The sequence below is a fragment of the Limanda limanda genome, chromosome 8 (assembly GCF_963576545.1).
Source record: "Limanda limanda chromosome 8, fLimLim1.1, whole genome shotgun sequence".
NCBI lineage: Eukaryota > Metazoa > Chordata > Actinopteri > Pleuronectiformes > Pleuronectidae > Limanda > Limanda limanda.
The window spans coordinates 9272709-9295201 of record NC_083643.1 but is presented as its reverse complement, the minus strand read 5'-3'; the positions used below and the strand labels follow the sequence as shown (position 1 = coordinate 9295201).

Here is a 22493-nt window from a genome sequence, read left to right as displayed (position 1 = left end):
ATCATTCTTCTTTCTCATCTCCATGTTTACAGATCAGCTCTTTCAGCAGAGCGCTGTGCTCCTATTGGTCACAGAGATGGCCCTCTCTGTCGGGTTGTGTTGATATTGTGTATTATGACAACATAATAGAGTAATAGTCTGGAGATGTACCAGAAATACAACTGTGAGCAATATTGGGTCACCACAAACTAGAAAATGATTTAATGAGAATATTGGATTACGGCAAAAGCTTTGACTGGTGACACTTGCACACGAACAGGTTAATCAGCCTTAACTATAACTCAGCGCTACAGGCAAGATGTCAGAAGAGTCGTCAGAGAGCAGAGACGTTATCGTCCTGGATGAAACACGACGTTTGAGACAGGAAGGAAGAAAATCGATGCTCCACACAAATCAACATTTTACATTTATGCAATCGTCAGTAATTCTCTGAAACCACTGGTTAGACTGAGTAAAGGTCTGATTTACAGTTGTACTGCACTGATGAAACACATCCCGACACACACATTCCAACACACACAGACACACACAGACACACACACACGGAGCGAAATTGCTTTATTCTTATTAAAAGCACATCTCGGATAATAGGGCAGCATCTGTTTCTGAATGAGAGACACCCGAGCACTGCTCCACACATCATTAACTCCTGCAACACACACACACACAGTCACACAGTCACACAACTCACTGTGTAGCAGGGAATAAAACCACATTTCCGTGTATATACATCTACAATACACATCTACAATGAAGGCAGAGTTTTAGAGCTCACGTCCTTTTATTTGTGGAGGTTGTTTTAAGGATAAAACAACACAACAAAAAAAAAAAGAAAATCCAATTCCTTTAAATAAGATCATGTTAATTGTGTTTGCTGCAGCCTGGTTCATTTGTAACTGTAACATTTGCTACGAGGAACTTTGAGGTAATGTGGCTGCTCCATATTTATGTGCTCTGATTCACTGTGATATGTGATGGCTCGTGTTTTTGTAATTTTTTTCCCTGTTCATTTTCTGTCTCTGCGTCTGTTTCCCCCCCCCCCCCTCTCCTGTCTCTGGTTTGTCTCGAACACAAAACAAACACAGGCTCGTCCTCTTTGAAGTCTTTGTTTTGAATCGGAAATGTTCACCTCAAAAAACAGAAGCAACAATGGAGAAACAACACATTCTGCTACAAGGTTATATGATAACATTCTAAGTGCACGTATACAATACTTTCATCTTTATAGGTCAAAGAAGTCAATGTGACATCTGAAAGTTGCTTGTTTTGTTCTGTGCAGAATCATAGACCGTGAATAAAGATGGACGACATGTCCCCACTTCGTCCTAAATATCCGGAAGTAAAGTAAAGATATCCTGGATATGAAAGCTGCCATCTTGTGTCAGTGGTGTCATCTGAAGCTACAGTCTGCCTGTGTGGCGTTTGGGGGACGGAGGATTCACGTAATCCCCGATCGAGGGTCAGTCTCAGGTGTTTTACCCCAGTTTTATAGCATGAAATAACTAATTAAAACCATATTTAGCTACTGGAAAAATAAAGACTTGTACAAACATCAAATGACAGAAAATATATAAAAAATTTGTACTTTAACTTATTGGTTTCATCCATGTCCCATCAACTAACATAGATTTCCTGACGGCCAATCTTTTGACCCACACATCCAGTCGAGTAAGTGGCGGTAAAACACCAGTAAGCTGGTTTGCCAATCAGCATCAAATCAAGAAGAAGGAGAAGATGGAGGAGGGGCCACCAGGGGGCGACAGAGACAATTTGGCTTCACTTTTGGGGAACACTCATCAGATCCATTTTCATATACAGTCAATCTTGAGAGATGAAACAGGATACTTTTTTTTCTTGATAAATGCCCTGAATTGATTGTTAAAAATATTTTTGTTTCTTACATTTGTCAATAAACTAACATTTTAAAAGTTAAAGTAGCTAGTTAAGACTTCCTAAATGCTTTAAGACTGACAGAGTCTTGTATTGAGGTGTGTGTGTGTTTGTGTGCGTGTGTGTCTGCTCAGAATATGGTTTACTGAGTTGAAAGCGAAGGACAATGGCTGAACGGTCACGAGTTGCCCCTGAGCAAAAACACCTCCACATCCTCCAGCTGCCCAGCGTTCTGGAACCAATAAATCAGTGCAGGTGCAGAGTGGGGGGGTGACAGTGTGCTAAGGTCACTCTCTCATGAATAGGGAACATCTCCCCGTGCAGCTGCTGAAGCGGCTCTCAGCGAACGTAAGTGGCACTTTCAGCTCCTGGCCCCCCCGCTTGCCCTTTCCCAAATGATTCAAACGCAACGCCAACGCTAACCCCCCCCCAGATGTACTTAGAGAGAGAAAATTTAAAAAACGCTTATTTTACTTTCATTTCAGACAAAAACTGCAGTGGAAAGTCTCATTGTCATAGATCAGATCCTCTGAAAGTTTAATGAATACAATGAAAATGTGATGGAATTGTGTAATCAGAATTATCTCGCCCGCGGAAAAGAGAAAATTGTGTCTGTGATGACGGACACATATCAGATGAAATTATTATTATTATTAGACACGCTTTTCGAAAAGTGCCTATTGAATCTCGCTGTCCCGATTCCAACAAATTCAATATTAGAATCTCTCTTTTACCATCCTGAAACTAAATGGTGATTTATTTGATTGTGTTCCTGTTCCGGGGAACTAGAGAGGGTTTTAGGAAATATTAATACATTTCCTAATACCGCTCATTAGGCTGTCTGTTCCAGACCATAATCTGACTCCATGTGGGGGATAATCTAATGTCAGAGTGGAGAGGAGGCAGACTGCCGCCACAGAGTTTCATGAGTCAGGATGATACACAAACACAGACGTGCACACATCTGTACAATAGAGCATCAGGGCCACTTAAAATGACAATTTTTTAAAAAAAAAAGTCATATTATAACGAGAATAAAGTTGTAATATTACGATAAACAAAGTCGTAGAATAATACGAATAAAGATGTAATAGTATGATTAAAAAAAAGTCTTAATACAATGAAAATAAAGTTGTAATGTCTTTTTTCCCTTATTCTCATAATGTTAAGGGTTTTATTTTCTAGTAATATTACAAACGTTACCGTCAAAATCTCTGAATTCTTCAAATGGCCCAACATTCCGTCGTACACTTAACACAAACAATCTATAAATAACAATCACACAGATATGAACTCAAAATACATCGTCAACATCATATCGCCTGTCAACATTTGTGGATCTCTTTTTCTTATCTCACTGTCAGAAATATAAATCACAATATAAGACACACAAAGAGCCTGAAGCGGTGACAGCTCGGCCAATAAAAAACCTGTTTACCTGCTATAAGATGGCAGATAAGACACACACGCACACGCACACGCACACACACACACACACACACACACACACACACACACACACACACACACACACACACACACACACACACACACACACGGATAGCATATCAGCAGAGCACAGTGAGATTGAAGCAAACAAAAGGATCATAACACTGAGATGGATCAACAGAGGGAGAGAAGAAAACACTGAGTCTTATCCACACACTTCTCTATCTGTTGTTTAGCTATTTCCTCTTTGTATTTCCTCTTTGTGATTTGAAGTCATCTTCAGATCCCAATACAATGACAATTTCGGTTTTGGTCTACAGGCTGTAATTTTGTTCCCCTGTTATGAGGAGACATTCGGTTCCTGTGGGATTCCGCAGCTGTCGGCTGATACATGTCTCTCTCGTATTATTTTAAAACTTTGCATCACATCTTTGTGTCTGTGTCTTGTTCTTTGTTTTCAATTTGTTGTCAAGAAGATGGATCTTTTTTGGGGAAAAGTAAAAGTCGGAAATTAATCATGATGGGCCCGAATACAGATGGACGACAGACGAAGAAGAGAGATGTGAAGCGAATATGAAACTGAATATGAAACTGAATATGAAATGAGATATCTGTGTCCAAAAGTCTTCTGTTAAACTCTGGAGGGAAAGACAGAGAACGAGACCAGCAAACAAAGCAGCACAAAGTAGGAGGGACAGTGGTGTTTGGTGCGTGTGTGTGTGTGTGTGTGTGTGTGTGTGTGTGTGTGTGTGTGTGTGTGTGTGTGTGTGTGTGTGTGTGTGTGTGTGTGTGTGTGTGTGTGTGTGTAGACTGGTCACATCAGTCTGCCTGTGATGGATGACAAGGCAGGCTCTGGCTGAAAGAGATGAAAAGTCAGGCGGAAAAAAGGAAAGATGAAGGAGGAGCGATAAATAGAAAATGAACAGCAGAAACAGAGAGAGGGAATTATACAGTAAATGCCTTCCGCGTCTGGAAAGGAGAAACACATTACAATGAATATCACTGAGATGTGATTCCGTATCGAACGCCATACCAGACGAGAGAAACATAAAAGACCACGTGAAGGGCAAATGAGAGATGGAAGAGGAGAGAATAGCTATTAGCATGTGATTGGGAGGATGAGTAGAAGACACAAAACAGGAGTCTAATTGCCTGACTAATTGGAGTCTTTGTTTCCAGCTCCCCTGCTTTGGGCTGAACAGAGAGAGACAGACAAAGGAGGATGACTGGGCTGGATAACACCAGACAGGACGATACTGTGGGAGAGGATCGCCGCTGCCTGAAGTCGGCTGCATCTGAAGGATGAAATATTTATTTGGCACCAGACATATGGAGACTTCTTTCTCTTTTTTTGGGGGGGGTTACTGCTGAGAGACAAAACCCTTTCACAAGCATCACAAAGGAAGAGTGTGTAGCTGCGGGTTTGTCTAAAAATACAAAAGCTTGGGTGAGCAGCATCCCGGAGACTGACAGACAGCTTGACACACACACACACACACACACACACACACACACACACACACACACACACACACACACACACACACACACACACACACACACACACACACACACACACACACACACACACACACACACACACACACACACACACACACACACACACAGACACACAGACACAGGGGAGCTGCATTCTACAGCGAGTGAGTGGGTATGTAGATGATGTTTCAGACACGTGACGGAAGCAAAAATTAAAAAATACAAAACAATTACAAAATAGGTGCCGCTTAGTAGAAGAAGCTAAAGAGGACGTCAACTTGGAGAGATGACGAGATTCAACAGCTTTTGATGATAAATCTGGGAATTCATACTTCCTGTCCTGCCTCCTCCATTGCTCTGTACCCGGGCCCCTCCCTCATCTAAACGCTCCAGAGAGTTGCCTGTTGTTGTGAACGCGTCTGATCTGGAGAATCTCCAGCTGTGTTCTTCACGTGTGAAAGGCAAAGTCCATGTAAGGACATCTTCTCAAGTTCATGTCTGAAAACGGCCTAAGAGTGTGTGTAGGATGTGTCTGGGCTTTTCACTTTATCTTTACTACCTTATTATTATTTATGTGTATGCACAGTTTGTTCTATATTTGTAATTGTGACATTAAAAGTTAAAGTTTGCTGATTGGAAAGACGTGGTTTGGAATCATGCATTGTTTGGGGGTTTGTATTGAGGTTGGGCCCCCAGGTCCCTTATGCCTGTGGCCCCCAAAATCTGAAAGCAGCCCAGAAGTTAAAGCAGAGACAAGCAAAGCTACGGGTCAAACTGATATGACACAATTAAAATGTGACCAAAATGAAATGTTCCATTCTAAATAATAAAATCAGGGATTTGTCTGGATCAACAAAGTATTTGACAATATATATAATTATTTTAATCTGTAAATAGAATAGTTTTTAATAATGGATAAAACTTAATCATTTTGATAATAATCTTATATCTCTGATCTGCCTAAATTTAGTTATTTGAACGAGGGAAAGAGGATGTATATCATGTTTATGTTTACAGGACGTGTCTACATCCTGGATAATGACCCGGTCACTTTCCAACCACCTCGTATATCTGCAGATGCTCAGACTGAAGCTCCTGTGCTTTCCTCCAACTGAGCTGACCCTCCGTCATCATTACTGTCTCCAATCACATTTGGCCAGAAGCATCCCCCCTGTTAGAGTTTCGGCAGTAATACTAATGCATTACTGCCAGTCAAGTGTCCGCTACCACAGTGTCTGACAGCCGTCTCTGATTACAAAGACGTGCTTTGGAATCATGCATTGTTTGGGGGTTTGTATTGATGTTGGGCCCCCGGGTCCCTTATGCCTGTGGCCCCCAAAATCTCTGGAACGCTCCTGCACAAACACACTCTCACTCTAACCTGTTTTGCAGTGAGCAGAATGAACTCTTATTCTCTCTTATTCTCCCTTCACCTCCCCGTCTCCTCTCTGCCCGCCGGCTACAACACTTTTCCAGATTTCTACTTTCCCACTATCTGCTCTCTCGCTGCGACTCGATTTCTCATTAATGCGATCGGACTTGTCACTCTGCCCCGTGTCGCTCAGCCTCTCTCGCCCGGCTCCTGCCTCCTCCAATACCCACAGGTGGCCTTTGAATAAAAGACGGTGCTCGGCGAGCGCCCTCGTCTAAATTACATTAATGATAGCAGTGTTTAGTGCTGCCCCAAGGAGATGCACAAACTTCACTCTCCTCCCAGCGCTCTCTCTCCCTATCTCTCTCTCTCTCAAACTCCACTTCTCATGCATTCCACTAATCCATCAGAGAGCTATCACGCTGCTCTTCCCTGCAGCCTCAATAAATCCTCTTTCTTCCATCTCCCCCTCTGCTTCATCTCCCACCTCTCCTCTTTATCCCCCTGCTCGTCATTCCTCTCTTCTCCTGTCCCCTCTCTCTATCTCTCTCCGACAATTCTCACAATGTCTCCTCTCCCTCTGTCTACTATTTCCCTCATATGTAATTATCCAATGAAGCGACACAGCAATATATCAACATCATCTTTTTCTCACTTTACTTTGGTGTTAACACTCCTAACACTCTCTTCGTGGCCTGGATGCCTGGACATGTCGAGGAAAATATTATTTATAGCATCTTACAATGCCTTGCTCTCCTGGGGTTTTGTGTATTTCTGCTGCACTGACACATCAGAACAAAGTCGAAATACAATTGTCACATTGGCGCAAGGTGAAACAATACTACATGAGCTGAAATATTATGTTTATTACATTCTATTTGGAGTTATTTGAATTATTCCTATCTGTTTTATTGCTTCTTCGCTCTATGTCCAATGTCCTTGACATGCCCTTGGCAATCATTGCCCAAATTGGGATTAATAAAGTAGATCCTTCAATTCATCTTTCTTTCCATCTATCTATCTATCTATCTATCTATCTATCTATCTATCTATCTATCTATCTATCTATCTATCTATCTATCTATCTATCTATCTATCTATCTATCTATCTATCTATTTATCTATCTATCTATCTATCTATCTATCTATCTATCTATCTATCTATCCATCTATCTATCTATCCATCTATCCATTTATCTCTCCATCCATCCATCCATCTATAATTAGCCAATAAAATAAAATGATGAAGAAGGAGCCTGACCATGTTCTCGTATCTTTTTTTCCTGTGCCAACGAATTCTGAGAGAAGGAACCAAAACATGAACTCATCCAACAAGTTATCGTCTGTGCTGCCAAAGCCTTATATATTTTTATTCCTCTCCGACTTCCATTGTCAAAAACCTATTAAAAACATCAATGAGACACGACTTTGCAGGAAAGTTCCCACGGGAGCTGCGTTTTATTGTGAGCAAATACAACTATTATATATAAAAGTACAGCGATGGTGCCGCAAACTCTAACTGATGCACCAAATGCATAGTAAAAAAGTTATAACATAATATAATGGCCCTTTTGAAAGAAATTCTAGACAGGTCTTGATCAATACTGCATAAATCAACCAATTCGAATGTCGGGGTTGTTTGGGGATTATAGCCGTTGGACCATTTGACAAGTAACCTACTGCAGGTGGAACGTACTTTTAACGATAGTTGGTTTTGGTCGATAAATGTAAAATATCTTCGGCCACTCAGGATTCCTCAATCAGAACAATAACAAAAGTTTGATGACGAAGCAGAGTGGGAACATGGGAGTTGTTGTCTTCATCACCATTCCCGATGAAAATCTACCTGACGTGACTCAGGCGAAAAACCAGGTTCAGGATGAGGGAATAATATTAAAGTTTTATTCATGTCTCGCAGCAAAACCTAAATGAATTATGAGCGACCAATACAAACAGTGGAAGGTAAAAACAGACGGCAGGCTAACTAGCTAACAGACAGAAGTTAAAGCAGAGACGAGGAAAGCTACGGGTCAAACTGATATGACACAATTAAAATGTGACCAAAATGAAATGTTCCATTATAAATAAAAAAATCTGGGATTTGTCTGTGTAAACAAAGTATTTTGTAGTTGTTTTTAGACTTTTAAGTGAGTAATTGCTACACATCAAATCTTTAAATGAAATAGTTTTTAATAATGGATAATACTTAATCATTTTCATAATAATCTTATAACTCTGATCTGCTCAAATTAAGTTCTTTGAACCAGGAAAGAGTGTGTATAACATCTTTATGTTTCCAGGACGTGTCTACATCCTGGATAATGACCAGATCACTTTCCAACCACCTCGTATTTCTGCAGATGCTCAGACTGAAGCTCCTGTGTTTTCCTCAAACTGAGCTGACCCTCCGTCATCATTACTGTCTCCAATCACATTTGGCCAGAAGCATCCCCCTGTTAGAGTTTCGGCAGTAATACTAATGCATTACTGCCAATCAAGTGTCCGCTACCATCGTGTCTGACAGCCGATGAAATGTGCATCAACACCCCAAAGACACTCTGAGTAAATATAAGCCCCCACACACATGCATGAACTCTTCCTCACACACACAAACGCACACAAACATAGATTTGTGTCGCAGCAGGCTGTCATCACTCATAAAAACAGATGGCGGAGTAAAGGCCTGAAGGGAAGAAAGTGGGACAGAGGAGTCATTGCAACTTCCCGGCGAAAAGCTTCATTCTAATTCAGCTGCTGCGGTGAATCAACCAATTACCTTGAGTGAGGAGAGATTAGCATTAAGGTTGGTATTTACAGTCGAACACGATTAGAGACAAAGACACACACTCACATGCAAGTGAACACACAGTGTAAATATGATGAGACGGTGCAAGTGCAACATTCAGCTCGTCCCCGTGCTCCTTCGGTATTGCTGTGATGTCACGGGTACAAGAGGTCTCTGGAAATGTTCGAGCCTCCTCACCGGATAATAGCAAGCGGCGCTTAAGTGATTCAATTATAGATACTCAGAGATCTCCCAGTGAAATAACTGGTCATTCTTCACTAGGTTTCCCTCATTGTCGCTGGGAAAGGCTCAGTCAAATCTCTCCTACACCAACTATTAATGGCATCTGGAGGTTTTCTGTTAAGTCAGTTGAAAACTAGCTGGGGTTGTTTGCAGTGTGTGTAAGAAGTAGCACAATAGGCGGAGGAGATGAAAAGGAAAAGTTAATAGAGGAGGGAAAAAGACAATTTAAAAAGCGAGGAGACATAAACAAGAAAACACATCAGCAGCCACGTTTCTGCCGACAGATTGAGGGTAAATGTCATTTTCTGCAGTTTGTGAAAGCGGGAAGTGGCTCCTGCAGAATGCCAGCGGAGGCATCGTCGATAACCTTGGAAACAGTGTCCACATTTCCACCTCATCACGCCAGGGTTGGTCTGCAGCAGCCATTTTCAATTTTAACCATTACACCAGAAGGGGGAAAATCTTGACACATCAGACCCTCTTGATTGGAAACTGCTCCACCGAAGGCACATGCAGGTTAACGCTCAAACTGAAGAAACACAGAGGTCGTTTAATTGACTTCTTCTTCCTTATGCCATTTGGTTTTCTTGAACCTCGCCCTCGCCATTGCTGATGAGAATCCACCAGCGCTTATTAGTTCCTGATATCTCTGCAACAACATTTCCTCTAATCTTCATCCGACTGCCAGTCACATCGCAGCCTGAGCAGATCTAAAGACTGAAAACACTTGACGTCAGGCTAGCGCAGGAAGCAACTCGGCGCCGTTCGGTTCGTAGAGTTTGAGCAAATGTCAATCTCCCCGGTGTTGTCTCCCCCGCCCGGGGTTGTGGTAGCTGTGTCAGCGAGTGGAGATAGTGTTGACAGGGTTGTCTGGGTTCCTCCTCTGACTATCTCACTGTCACTTATCAAGCTGCTGTGTGACAGCGCACTGACAAACGATCACTTCACAGGTATGAGAGGAGGCGGAGACAAACAAAAGTTAAGACTGCCTCTTTTAAACCGACACAGGGTTTTATTTTGAAAGTCACATCAACCGATTCTAGGAGCTTCAGAAACAAGTAACTTCCCGGTGTTTCTTACTTTCTTTACTTTGATTGAATGTTCTAAGGTTTATTTTTAAATGCACAAATAGGCTGTAGCTTTTTGTAGTGGGGGGAGCGATGACTCACAGTAACTTTCATTGTGAACTAATGATTCGCAGTATAGCACAAACATCCACCAGGGCCCAACAGCCCCCCTATGGAAACAGATTTAAATTCATAAGATCTGGATTTCTGTTTGAATCCACATCAAATTACACAAACTTGTATATATCAGTCCCCTGACTTTGCCTTAGTCATCCTGGGAAATCTGTGAAAATGTCAAAAACGCTCTACATCATAATAAAAATGTCCTTGATCGCCCCTTTGTCCAGATCCATCCAAAAAATCAATGGTGTTTTTTTTTGCCCATGTTCCATCCTTCCATCCAGTTTTGAGAAAGTCAGTTTAGCAGTTTTTGGCAAAATCCTGCTGCCAAACAAACTGAAGGACAGGAACAGGAACAAAACCGTCTCGTCTATACAACTCCAAAGTATCTGACTTAATGTGAATTAAAAAAGGGAATAGCAATAGCAGCAACCCTCACATAAAGCAAGTTAATTACTAATCAATCATGGTTCATCTTTGACTGTTTCTGTCCTTGCGTCTATTATATAACCGTTATGAATGGGCCAAATACAAGCAAGCCTCTGGTGCTACAACATATTGTGTTGATGCTTCCAACCACTTTTCATTTGATGATCTGTTTACTTAATATAGACTAAGAGTTTTAATGAGATGGAGCCAATGAGAAGAGAAGGAAGTGTTTGTTGAAAGCTGAAAGAAAGAAGCTGAGGCTGGAGAAAACTGAGAAGGTAAAAGAGAAAAATAGTCTTGAGCCTCAGCTTTTCAGAATAAGAACACGACTAAATCTATTTCTCCTCCATTCACACTCTCACACTCACACACTAAACAGTGTGAGTCATTACCTCCAGGTGGTCAGAGCCAGGTAGTTTCCCTAACAGCTGCACGGTTCCAACCCCCCCGTCCATCCCATCCTCTAAACTGACACCTAGGACCAACGTTCACAAAGCTACGCCCCAGTGGTGGAGAGGAATATGAATTTGAAGCAAAGCATAACTTGTTTCAATCTTTGGCCTTTTCACACCTTTTACAGTTTTATGTCCAGTCATAAAATATAACGGCTATTATGGCAAAGGACTGATGGGAGTAGACGAAAGGGGGTTTGCTGTGTCAGCAGAGGAGCAAGTGGAGCAAATTATTCAATCCGGGGGAGAAAAGTTATGGTTTGATACCGAACTTTTTGTTTCTGAGTCCCAGCGATCATGTGATTATATCGGAGGAGCCTTTATCGATGAAAATACACGTAGCAAAAGTCTAACATTACTGGTCCACATTATGAGTCGTCTCAGTCCAACGCGTGTCCCGGATCGATCGGAGCCGACAGAGCTTTTCACTCACAGATCTAAAGTGTTTGAATTTAACAGTCAGAAGTTCAGTCGCACAAAATGACTTCTCTAAACCCACAGACTGCTTTGTTTTAGTTTCTCTTTCTAGTCGGACTCGCGATCGAATTATTTGAAGTGGCTTCGCTCCGTGTAATGATCTCTCTCTCTCTCTTCTCGTCCCGCTGCTCTGTGCTGTGCTTTCATTATCAGGATTATTGGCTCATTTTCTCACATGGGGTGAACGAGAGGAGCCAGTTTACTCTGAGGGTGATTTCACCGTCGGGTCTGAGATGGAGACGTTCGGTCCGGAGGAGCAAACGTCACCGTCGGTACTGTGCATTCAAAATGAGTTCAGATGAGGTTAAACTCTACATGACCATTTCATCTAATGAAGGTTAAAATGATCAGCTTTTGAAGTTATGATTAATCATTCGGATACAACGTTACAACCAGACAAGTGCTGTGAACGTAGCCCCCCATTAACCCTTTCCCAGAAGCCTTTGCACTCAGCCTTATAGTTCACACTTCATTGCAGTTGGTAGATTTTGAAAATGGTCTAGTAATTATTGAGAATAGCAGTCCTCAAATTTATAAAAAGATTAACCAGGTTTTAATCATCCAAATGTTAAATGGACTGTGTTTCTATAGCACTCAAACAGTAGAGTACAAGTCTCCTTCTCCCATTTACACACATACACATTCACACAACACTCTTTTCTATTAGTCACACATATTCATACACTTCCACTACCGGCACAGCCATCAGGGGCAATTCGGGGTAAGTATCTTGCCCGAGGACACATCGAGTCCTTGGGATTGTATCACTGACCTTCTGGTTTGTGGACTCTCTCTCCTGAGCAACACCGTGCTACCACCGTCGGGTCTGAGATGGAGACGTTCGGTCCGGAGAAGCAAATGTCTCCATCGGAGCTGTGCATTCAAAATCAGTTGTGACTCAGGTTAAACTCTACATGACCATTTCATCTAATGAAGGTTAAAATGATCGGCTTTTGAAGTTATGATTATTCATTCGGATACAACCTTAAAACTAGACAAGTGCTGTGAACGTAGCCCCCCATTAACCCTTTCCCAGAAGCCTTTTCACTCAGCCTTATAGTTCACATTGCAGTTGGTAGATTTTAAAAATGGTCTGGTAATTATTGAGAATAGCAGTCCTCAAATTTATAAAAAGATTAACCAGGTTTTAATTATCCAAATGTTAAATGGACTGTGTTTCTATAGCACTCAAACAGTAGAGTACAAGTCTCATTCTCCCATTCACACACACACACATTCACACAACACTCAGTTTTCTATTACTCACACATATTCGTACACTTCCACTGCCGGCACAGCCAGCAATTCTGGGTAAGTATCTTGCCCGAGGACACATCGAGTCTTGTATCACCGACCTTCTGGTTTGTGGAGTTTCTCTCCTGAGCAACACCGTGTTACCAATGCCAAGGAGTTTTCCTCATTGTGTGTTTGTCTATTATTTAGCAGGTTTACACTAAAACTACTGGTTAGATCAGAAGAAAACTTGGTGGAAAGATGAGGTTTGTGTAAAGGAAGGAATCCGTTCAATTATGGTGCAGATCCGGATCAAGATGCAAGATGCAGATTCAAAAGATCACGTATCTTGCTAATACATTTTTTTTGGGTGCAGATCCAAATAGAAATCTGGATCTAGTGAATTAAAATGTGGTTTCATAAGGGGAGTGTTGGTGCAGGTCCATGCATGCGCTCCTCCGAGTGCCATTCTAGTTTCTATATATTGTCTGTAGTCTGTGTTTGACCTGGTTTATAACGAGAGTTCAGATTTGTAGAAATGCAGCGACTTTGTTATTGTTTGTTGCTCTTTTTCTGAGCGAGGACTCCCAGACCCCCCGCAGCATTTACTGTATGTACTCTGATCCTTCCTTCTCAAACAAGCAGGTGCCCGTGATAGGCCACACACACTGTATATGCCCTATATGTGAGACTGCGCGGGCGTGAACGTGCACGGTTGTGTTGGCTGGCTACAATAGCCTGTGATTGCATCGCGTCAAACCTCCAACCGATAAGTGAAGCGTTTCAAGTGAACTCCATCACTCCCTGACAATAAGATTCAGCCCTGCAGCAGCCATTAGTCACTGTTCACTCAGCTCTACTACAGTCAGCCCCAATGAACCGCGGAGTAAAAATAACCACAGTCCAAAGCGTGAAGAAGAAAAGAAAGAATGCAATAAACAGACCCAGCTCGAGTGGGAGTGTCTGTTGTGTTTCTTTCTGCTTCTCCTATATGTTCAATTACATTTCTGTGGGCTGCTCTCTGTTCTGCTCGGCGCCATTCGACCCCAGTCGTTTACAAACTCCATTTTACTTTGGCTCCGTCCCATTTCGTCCTGTTCCAGGGCCAGGACGATAATATGTGGAAACGGCTGCACATTAAGTGTGAGAGCTGTTTTAAACTGCAGCTTTGATCAAGGCTCTGAGTGTAACTGTGGTAGAATGGAGTCTGTAAATAGGGACCAATGGCCCTGAACTTATGCTCCAAAAACAAATTGCACAAGTGGATCACGCCACCAAGGGCCGCAGCCTCGTGTGCAATGACTAATCATTTCCCCGGTTGCTTTCCATCTACAAAACCGAGGGTAATACTTCAGCATTACCGAGTTCATTTCACTTTGCTCAGTTATTTCTTTATTCTAACAGGCTTTTACAAATGTTTCAAATTATCAGGTGATGAAATCTGTCTAATGACTGATTATTATTGCTGTACACGTGCTCTGAAGTATTATTATAATTCTTTTTCTTCCAAAAAATGATATAATGCTCTGTTCCGCGCTGCTAATTTGCTCATTTCGAATCAATCCCGGCTCATTTGAAGAATACAATTTTACGAATGCATGACGATTAATCCTGCTGCACACGCAATTTGCAACGCTGAGGATCGAGCGGCTTCGCCACGAACAGGTTGGGTGTGATGGTGCGTGACAAAAAAAGAAAAGATAAGACATAAAGTGCCTTTGCTTTGGGATGTTTCAATAGAGTCATGAGATGCAGAGCGGAGTTTCAAGAGGCACGGTGCTTAACAAACACAAGCACATTAATTCACAGAGGCATGTGCTTATATACACGTGAAATATGATGTTTTCCTGTGAATTCTCCAACGCACGCCCACGCACAGAAACATCAAACCAGAATTCACCTAATTATCTGAAACTCGACTTTCATGCAGTCTGTGACGAATTCGCCCCAAAGCCTGTGATAATGTGTAGCTGTAAAAGTAAAAAAAAAAAGAAAGTTGACAGTCATTAGCCTCTATCGCCTCCTGAAACTCCACCAGGTTCCCCCGACCTGTTTCATCTCTTGTGATCTGAATTTCCCGACCTGACAGCGGGATCGTGAATCACTTCACAGTTCAAGGTACATTTCATGTGAGCGTAACTTGATATCGCTGTTGTTTCAGATCCAAGTGGGACGGAGATCATACAGAAGAAACATGGTCTCTGCAGCAGCTTCCCTTGAGTTGGCCGTTTTATGACTGTAAGCATGCGACAGGTATAGAAAACAGTTTCTGTGCGAACACATAACTGGTAAACACACACCCATCCAGACAAAAGGAGGCGGTAACAGTTCACAAAACACGCATCGTCACGGCCGACGCCCTCCGCCATGCGGAACCTTTTTAATGTTCCCTGCCATATTCAGCGCCTGGTTATGCTATTGTTGTCTTGTTATTGTCGGAGAACGCCAGATGCCTGTCAGACAGGAAGAGAAAATTGAAGAAAATAAACTTTCAACCTCCTCCTCCTCCTCTTCCTTCGTCTTCATCTTTTGTCGTCTCTCTGCTCCCTTGAAGTCTGCTGCGCCTGCTGTGCCAACCAGACCCTGTTAATCCTATGCACTGACAAACACACACCAATAGGTCCTGGCCTGTATTCAACCCCCTTATGTCATTCACAATTGTTTATTCATTATATAAAATAAAGTGTGTGTGTGTGTGTGTGTGTGTGTGTGTGTGTGTGTGTGTGTGTGTGTGTGTGTGGCAGGATGTGCAGCAGATGTGTGGTTTTTAATGAGCAGCGAGGATTTCCTGGTGGTTCAAACCTTCTGAAACTGACACGTAACGATGCACAAACATTTATGATGAAACCTTCGCACATAACAACACCTGTCTCCACTTTCTCCAACTATTAACAACTGAAGCTAAACTACCCCGGGTATGACCGCCGCCATCTTTGGAGCGAGGTCCCATCATCGATCGCCCGGCAATCAGGACGTTCTCATAGCATCAAATAGATAATAGAAACCAAACTTACCAGGAAAATAAACACTTCATGTGCACTTTGGTTTTTTATTTGGGTCCATGCCCAATCCAATAACATGGAGAGGGCAGGATGTATGACTTATACTGCAGCCAGCCACCAGGTGGCGACCAAGATGCATTGGCTTAACTTTTAGGGAACTTTCTTATCTGTATATAAAGTCTATGTGCAAAAAATAAACAAGACTAATATCTCAATTTGAAAATGGTTTAACTGCAAAAACAGTTTTTCTTATTCATCGTTGTATGTGTTCATTATCACATTTGTACCGTTTAGAGATGCTCAAATATTCTTAAGTAAAAATACGTGTGTGTGTCTGTGTGTGTGTGTGTGTGTGTGTGTGTGTGAGAACAATTTAAGGCAGCACTCTACAGCTTATTTCATCCAATCAGGCAAATGTGGGAGCCCAGAGGAATAGGAGCACTGTTCTTAGGATCCCTTATCCTGCTGCATAATCACACAGACTTAACAATGACTTCACAAGCAAACTGGCTGCAGATCAGTGCTCATATCAAAAGCTGCTTTTATGCAGCAGCTTCCAGCAATTAGGGAGAGAAGTGTTGAATCTGACAAGACTGGAGTGGCTCTCATCTCGTGTTTAGAGACTGAGAGGCCTTACAACTGCTCTGATCCTCCACACCTGATGAGCCCATCTATTTGTTAACACTGGTACATTCAGCTGGGTCCAAAAGTCAGAGACCACTTCCCCATTCAAGTGAAAGCACACAAAAGAGAGTCCCTGAACACTGGAGCCATCAATTCCCTTCTGCGTGTGAGCAGGAAAAAGCTTCTTGAGGAAAAAGCTATTATGTTAGGAAAGAGGCTGCTATAGGAAACTACTTAATATGGAGATGCATTACCAGTTACAGCTTTAAGACCTAAGTCGTACGAGATGCTCTGGAGCTGTGTACTTGTCAACTTAGATGCTAATAAGGCCTTGTTTCAGACACAGCAGAGTAAGTAAAAAAGAAAAAAAAGAAACCTAGCTTGAGAGTGAAATAAATAACTGTCCCGTTGAGAAATGTGTGTACTTGTCACAGGTACTTACTGCACAGACTTGGAGGACTGGGACCTGAACTTGCTGAACTCGCCCGGAGCGGTCCACTCTGTTCCCAGCTGCAACACACAAGACAAGAGGCACAGATCAGAGAGGGTGTGAGAGAAAGAGAGGGGGGGGGGGGGAGCATGGGATACAAACAGCATGAGAAATGTTGAGGTGCACTAAAACATTTGAGATCGATTTTCTGAGGGCGAAAAAGCTGCGGTTTTCCTATTTATGGGCGTCCACTGGTGACGGCCCGACCAGCAGAAAATGGATGCTGCAAGATCCCGTGGTTATGATGACACAACTCTTTACACCAAAGTTAGAGGGTATACGCAGGTTTTGGGGTAAAACCGACGATTGACTCCTTTCTTGATGCGAGTAGAGGAGATCCCAAGATGTAAGAAACAATAAGTACACAAACGTTCATGGCTATGAACCAGCCAACTCCCAGAAGTTAAACGTGGGTCCTAACATTGAACAGACTGCAGAAATTAAGAAGAAGAAGAAATCAGCTCATTCCCTTGGGTGTCCTTTCTCCATCACTGCCCATCTGAGCCGGAGCCAATTAAAACCAGTGTCTCCTGCAGAGTCATTTGACCTGGAAGTGAATTGCGACCAAATTAATTCCCATTGCAGACAGAAGCCAGATGTTAGTAGGTATTAGTGGGTTTTATGACCCGTGGAGAAGAGGCTACAGAGAGCGACAAGATCATCTTCCCCAAAGCAACAGGGAGAGACAACGCATGAGACGAGTTCAGAGAGACACAAACGAGACGAGAGCTCATGGACACAAACAGACAGTAAACGAGAAAGAGCGACTCCCTGCCAACACTCGCTCTGAGAAGCCGGCTCATCCCGAAACCCTGAGGCCTCTGCCCCGCGGTCGAATCAGTGCCCATTCATTTCCTCAGCAAGCCAACGCGGCTAATTAAGGCCCCCTGCTGCCGCTGATCCATAATGAAAGAATACGGCTGAGATCACAGCGGACTCGCCTCTAATTGTTTGTGTTGGCCCGGTTTGAAACTGGTCAGAAGACATGGAGGCGCGTGGGAGCGACAGATCACAAGAGTCTTTCAGCTTGTAAATAGCTGCTGATCCTCACTCTGGGTGCCGCAGGGTTTTCACAGAAAAACACACACCTACAGCATAATGACACACACACATACAAAATGGCACCTAATACAATGGCACCTCAGAGCATGTTCGCTGGCATGTGAAGAGAGCTGCGACGAGGGGAAAAAACACAACTCCGAAAACACGCAGTAATGTCCGTCCAAAATCCACCGGGCCCCTGGCAGCGCCGAGGCCTTTGGAGTCTGTGCGAAGCAGTTGGCTCGACAGGAGGAGGGACACAATGTGCGCTACTGTGCCTTCGCTGTGAAGCCCACAGCGTTATGCTGCTCGCCGTCCACACCCGGCACAACGAGCCTCACATCTATCCCTCCTCCGGCACAGGAGGAAAAAGGGAAGGAGTTAAATCACTGGAAAGGAATATTTAAACGAAGAAAGTAGCTCATCCAGCTCCCACAGTTTAATTTCAACAAAGTCAGCTCTAAAGAGGAAAATGTTTCTTTCAAATCAGTCAATATGTGTATTGACTTCAGAAAGGAATTTCCTATTATACATTTTTGACATTGCCAAAAGTCGGTTTCTTTCAAAAAATGAAACCTACAAGTTCTTAACTCACATTTATGGATATTAAATTGTTCTGAATGCTAAAGTGTAAAGTCTGTCGGTGCGGGATGAGATTCTGTGGCCGGAGGGTTTCAGGTTTCTATTTCTAGTTTGACCGATGATGTTTGAGCAGAGTTTGGTTGCCTGCAGGTAAACAGTCTCTATGGAGAGCAAAAGAGGAATCAGCTCGAGGCTTTTAAATCTTATATGCATTCATATCCAGAAAGTTGTAGATAGATTTGCCAAAATGTTGTCTGGACCTAAAACAGACTGTAAAAAGGGAACTGTGATGGTTAGTCATGGCCCAAATATATTTCGTTTACACTGGAAGCCCCAAAATATTGCCCGATTCCCCCAGAGGTGAATTCATCGTCAACGATATTCAAGGGGCTCCGAGACACACTTCCCAACACTTCCTTTTTTATCCTTGTTAAGAAGACAATGACAATTTAGAAGACTTGCGAGTTGACATGATCGTGGGCTGTAACATTTGTTTTCTACATAAATAAAACGATAAGTGTATCTCATTTAACTCCTGGAGACTGCATTAACTTTTCATCGTGTTCCGTTCATCTCCTCCTGACGTGTAACAGGAAAGTCTGACTCTCACTTCAGCTCGTCTCTCTCAAAAGAATCGTTATTAAAATAAAACCTTGCGTCTCTGCAAAGTGCTGCGTGTTTCTCAACACCTTCACTGAAACTTAAATAACTTTGACAAATCGCGGGTGAATGACGATGGAACCCGCAGCAGAACTTTAAAATTGTTCAAAGCAGAAGGACAAAAAAAACAGTCTTGGATTTAAAAGTTTGCAGTGAATATAAATGAGAAACTTGAAAATGTCTCTAATGTCTCGCTGTACGTACATGTTGATATTCTGTCTGTGAGTGAATTGCTTTTTTTCCTGAAAGGGCTGTTGTTCGGCAGATGAAAAAGAGAGTGATCACTGCAGCAGGCGGCATCGCCAAAATATTCATCTCTTATCTGCTGCTGACTCTCCAGACAGCAAATCTTTCTTCTCTTTTTTTAAATAAGTAAAAAGGAATCTGCGCGCAGGCATAAACAAGATCATTTCATTTGTTTCCACAGTAAATATGAATGCATAAGAGAAACGATGCTGCAGTGGAAGGAAGTTTATTCTAAGAGTGAACATGAAGCTAAATGTCATCTTGTTAAGGATACTATTTAAAATATTGATGCCTTTTATTCAGCAGAGAAATTAGCGCGACCTTTAAACCTTGACTTTCTTATTCAAAAGGACACGAAAATCAATCACGATGCATAATATATGTGACACAACTTGTGCACATGGTTGTGAGTCACGCAGAAGACTTATTGCATATGTCACATGACGCACTGTGAAGTGAAATTACACTCGAGTGTGTCGTTAATTAAAAGAATAAAGAGGTAAAGATGTTAATTTGACATTTTAAAATAAGTAGATTTTCACAAAGGCCAAAAACATGTGTGTCAAGGAGCAAATCTCCTTCAACCTGTCTATGACACACACACACACACACCAACACACACACACGTCTGACACCACTTCCCCAGACTGGGAGTCCAGTGTACACACACCCTACACACATGCTCACAGACATGACGTCCCAGTGAACGATGAGTCACTCCTGGGTGGGAGCAGCATCCCCTCGTAAAGCAGGAGGTAAATCAGAAGGCTAGCGGCCAAGTTGTCATGGGGAGCAACAGACACACACACACATAGACACACACAAGCAGTTTCATAGGTCACCTTTGGAAACTTTACATAAACTTGCATTCATTTCCTGGAGACTTGCTCTAACCCATAACTCTGGCCTGACCCGAAAACCAACTTTTTCCTTATTGGGGACACAACTTTTGTCCCCAATTAGGGAAAAAGTGACTGTTATTTCAACTGAAATTGAACCCAGGTACCACACACACACACACACAACACACAACACACACACACACACACACACACACACATTTTGTTATTTAAGATTAAACTTCTCAACACACAGACCAGACATATTGTAACCTTGCTCCACTATAACTCATCTCTCATTTTTCTTTACTCTGACCGACACACCTACAAACACACACATACACATACACATACACACACACACACACATACACATACACACACACACACACACACACACACACAGAAACAGATATAAACATGTGGGTACCTTGATAAAACTAATTTGCAGATTGCCAGTGGACGCCAGTAAAAGGTGAAACACAAAACGGGGTCAATAAAAGTGACAGATGTGGAGGAATCCCTCCCTTTTCTATGAATTCAATGTTTTCTATACTGTCTTTTTAATAGAGAAACAGCTTTAACTTCAGAGAGCTGTATTCTTTATCTCACTCCGTCTCACCTAGAGTTTGGTTGTTCCTCTGACCTTGAGCCTGTTAGAATAAACCGCACACACTTGGTCTGTTCACAGCTTTCTGGATATACATAATAATACGTAACATATACCAACGTGCTTTGAGAAATTAAGTCAGAATCGTAACAACCGTCTTTGTTTTGATTGTATCCTCCGGGTGTCATTGTCTGATTCAGCAGGAACAGTTGTTGCTTTTAAGCGCGACCATGTTTACGTTGCTTATTCGCCCGTTTGAATGAAATGCACGAATCTGAACGGTGATTCTAATTCGATTCATCTCAGCAAAACAAATCTGTCTGCAGATGCTTCAAACAGGTTCGAGGCCGCTCGTCCGTCACAATTATCCTCACGTCGGTTTCTATCGCTGTCAGATCCACATTATCAAGCGGTGGATATGCAGCTGCTACAGGAGTTACAATCTAATGCTGTGCACGGGGGCTAATGAAGCTGCCACCGGAACAGAAGCAGATAAACGCGTGCCGTGATGGATTACCTATCGCAAACAGGTTTCAAATAATAATCTTTGGGGCATCCATTTATTAAGTTTTTGAATTATACGGTATTTATTTTTCTGGGACTGATGCTTCTCCCAGAAAAACAACAGAAAGCAGCAGACACCTCAGAGCAGGAGAAGCATGATTAACAGTAATAATAGTTGTGCTCAGTTCAAGTGTCACAGTTTGCCATGACCTTCTGGCAGGAAACCACCGAGAACAATATCACGGAAACCTGAGAAAAGCAGAAACCTGTTCTTTGTCTTTTGTGTTTAGTTCTCAGACGGCGCATCACTGTGGAACAAAGCGAAGGGAAAACCTTATCCCCCGGTTGTGAAATAACGTCTGATACCACCAGTGACAAAGTCTCGTCTGTGTGAAATCGAGCAGCGGCTGTTGCTCATTTTCGGGGTCGGGTATCGATTGTATCTCTCTCATCCAGTTTCCTGTCTGCGTCTCCGCGGCTGCATCATGGAGCAGACAGTAGAGGTATCACAGCACTTATGATACACGAGTGGCTGCGAGTGTCTGACACACGAAGGACCACTAGCATACATGTGCTCCGTCACGAGGCTCTGGGTATCAGACAGAGTCGGGGGAAAGCTCAGCGGGAGCCGTCTGGACATTCTGATTGAAAGGATAAATCTCATTACAGATTAGCTGTCAGGGAAAAAGTACGTTGGTGCGCTGAGGCCGGACAATGGATGATCCTCGCTGACATTGAGGACGTTAATATGTTCCATAGCGGGATCAGGGAGAGTGGTCTTATTACGAGCTGCTCTTCATACACACTGACCAGCTGGTGCGTGTGAGGGAGGGATATACAAGAAGTACTACGTTGTGGGAATCAGGATTACAGAGCCG

General features: G+C 42.7%; 1 protein-coding gene across 1 annotated transcript in view; it reads right to left on the bottom strand.

The window, feature by feature from the left end:
• Nucleotides 1–22493, bottom strand: part of b4galnt4a (beta-1,4-N-acetyl-galactosaminyl transferase 4a) — a 143351-nt gene that overhangs the window by 22170 nt on the left and 98688 nt on the right. Inside the window, exon 7 of the mRNA XM_061076911.1 lies at nucleotides 17086–17153. Within this exon, the coding sequence (XP_060932894.1) occupies nucleotides 17086–17153 (68 nt within the window). The remainder of the gene's footprint in view (nucleotides 1–17085; nucleotides 17154–22493) is intronic.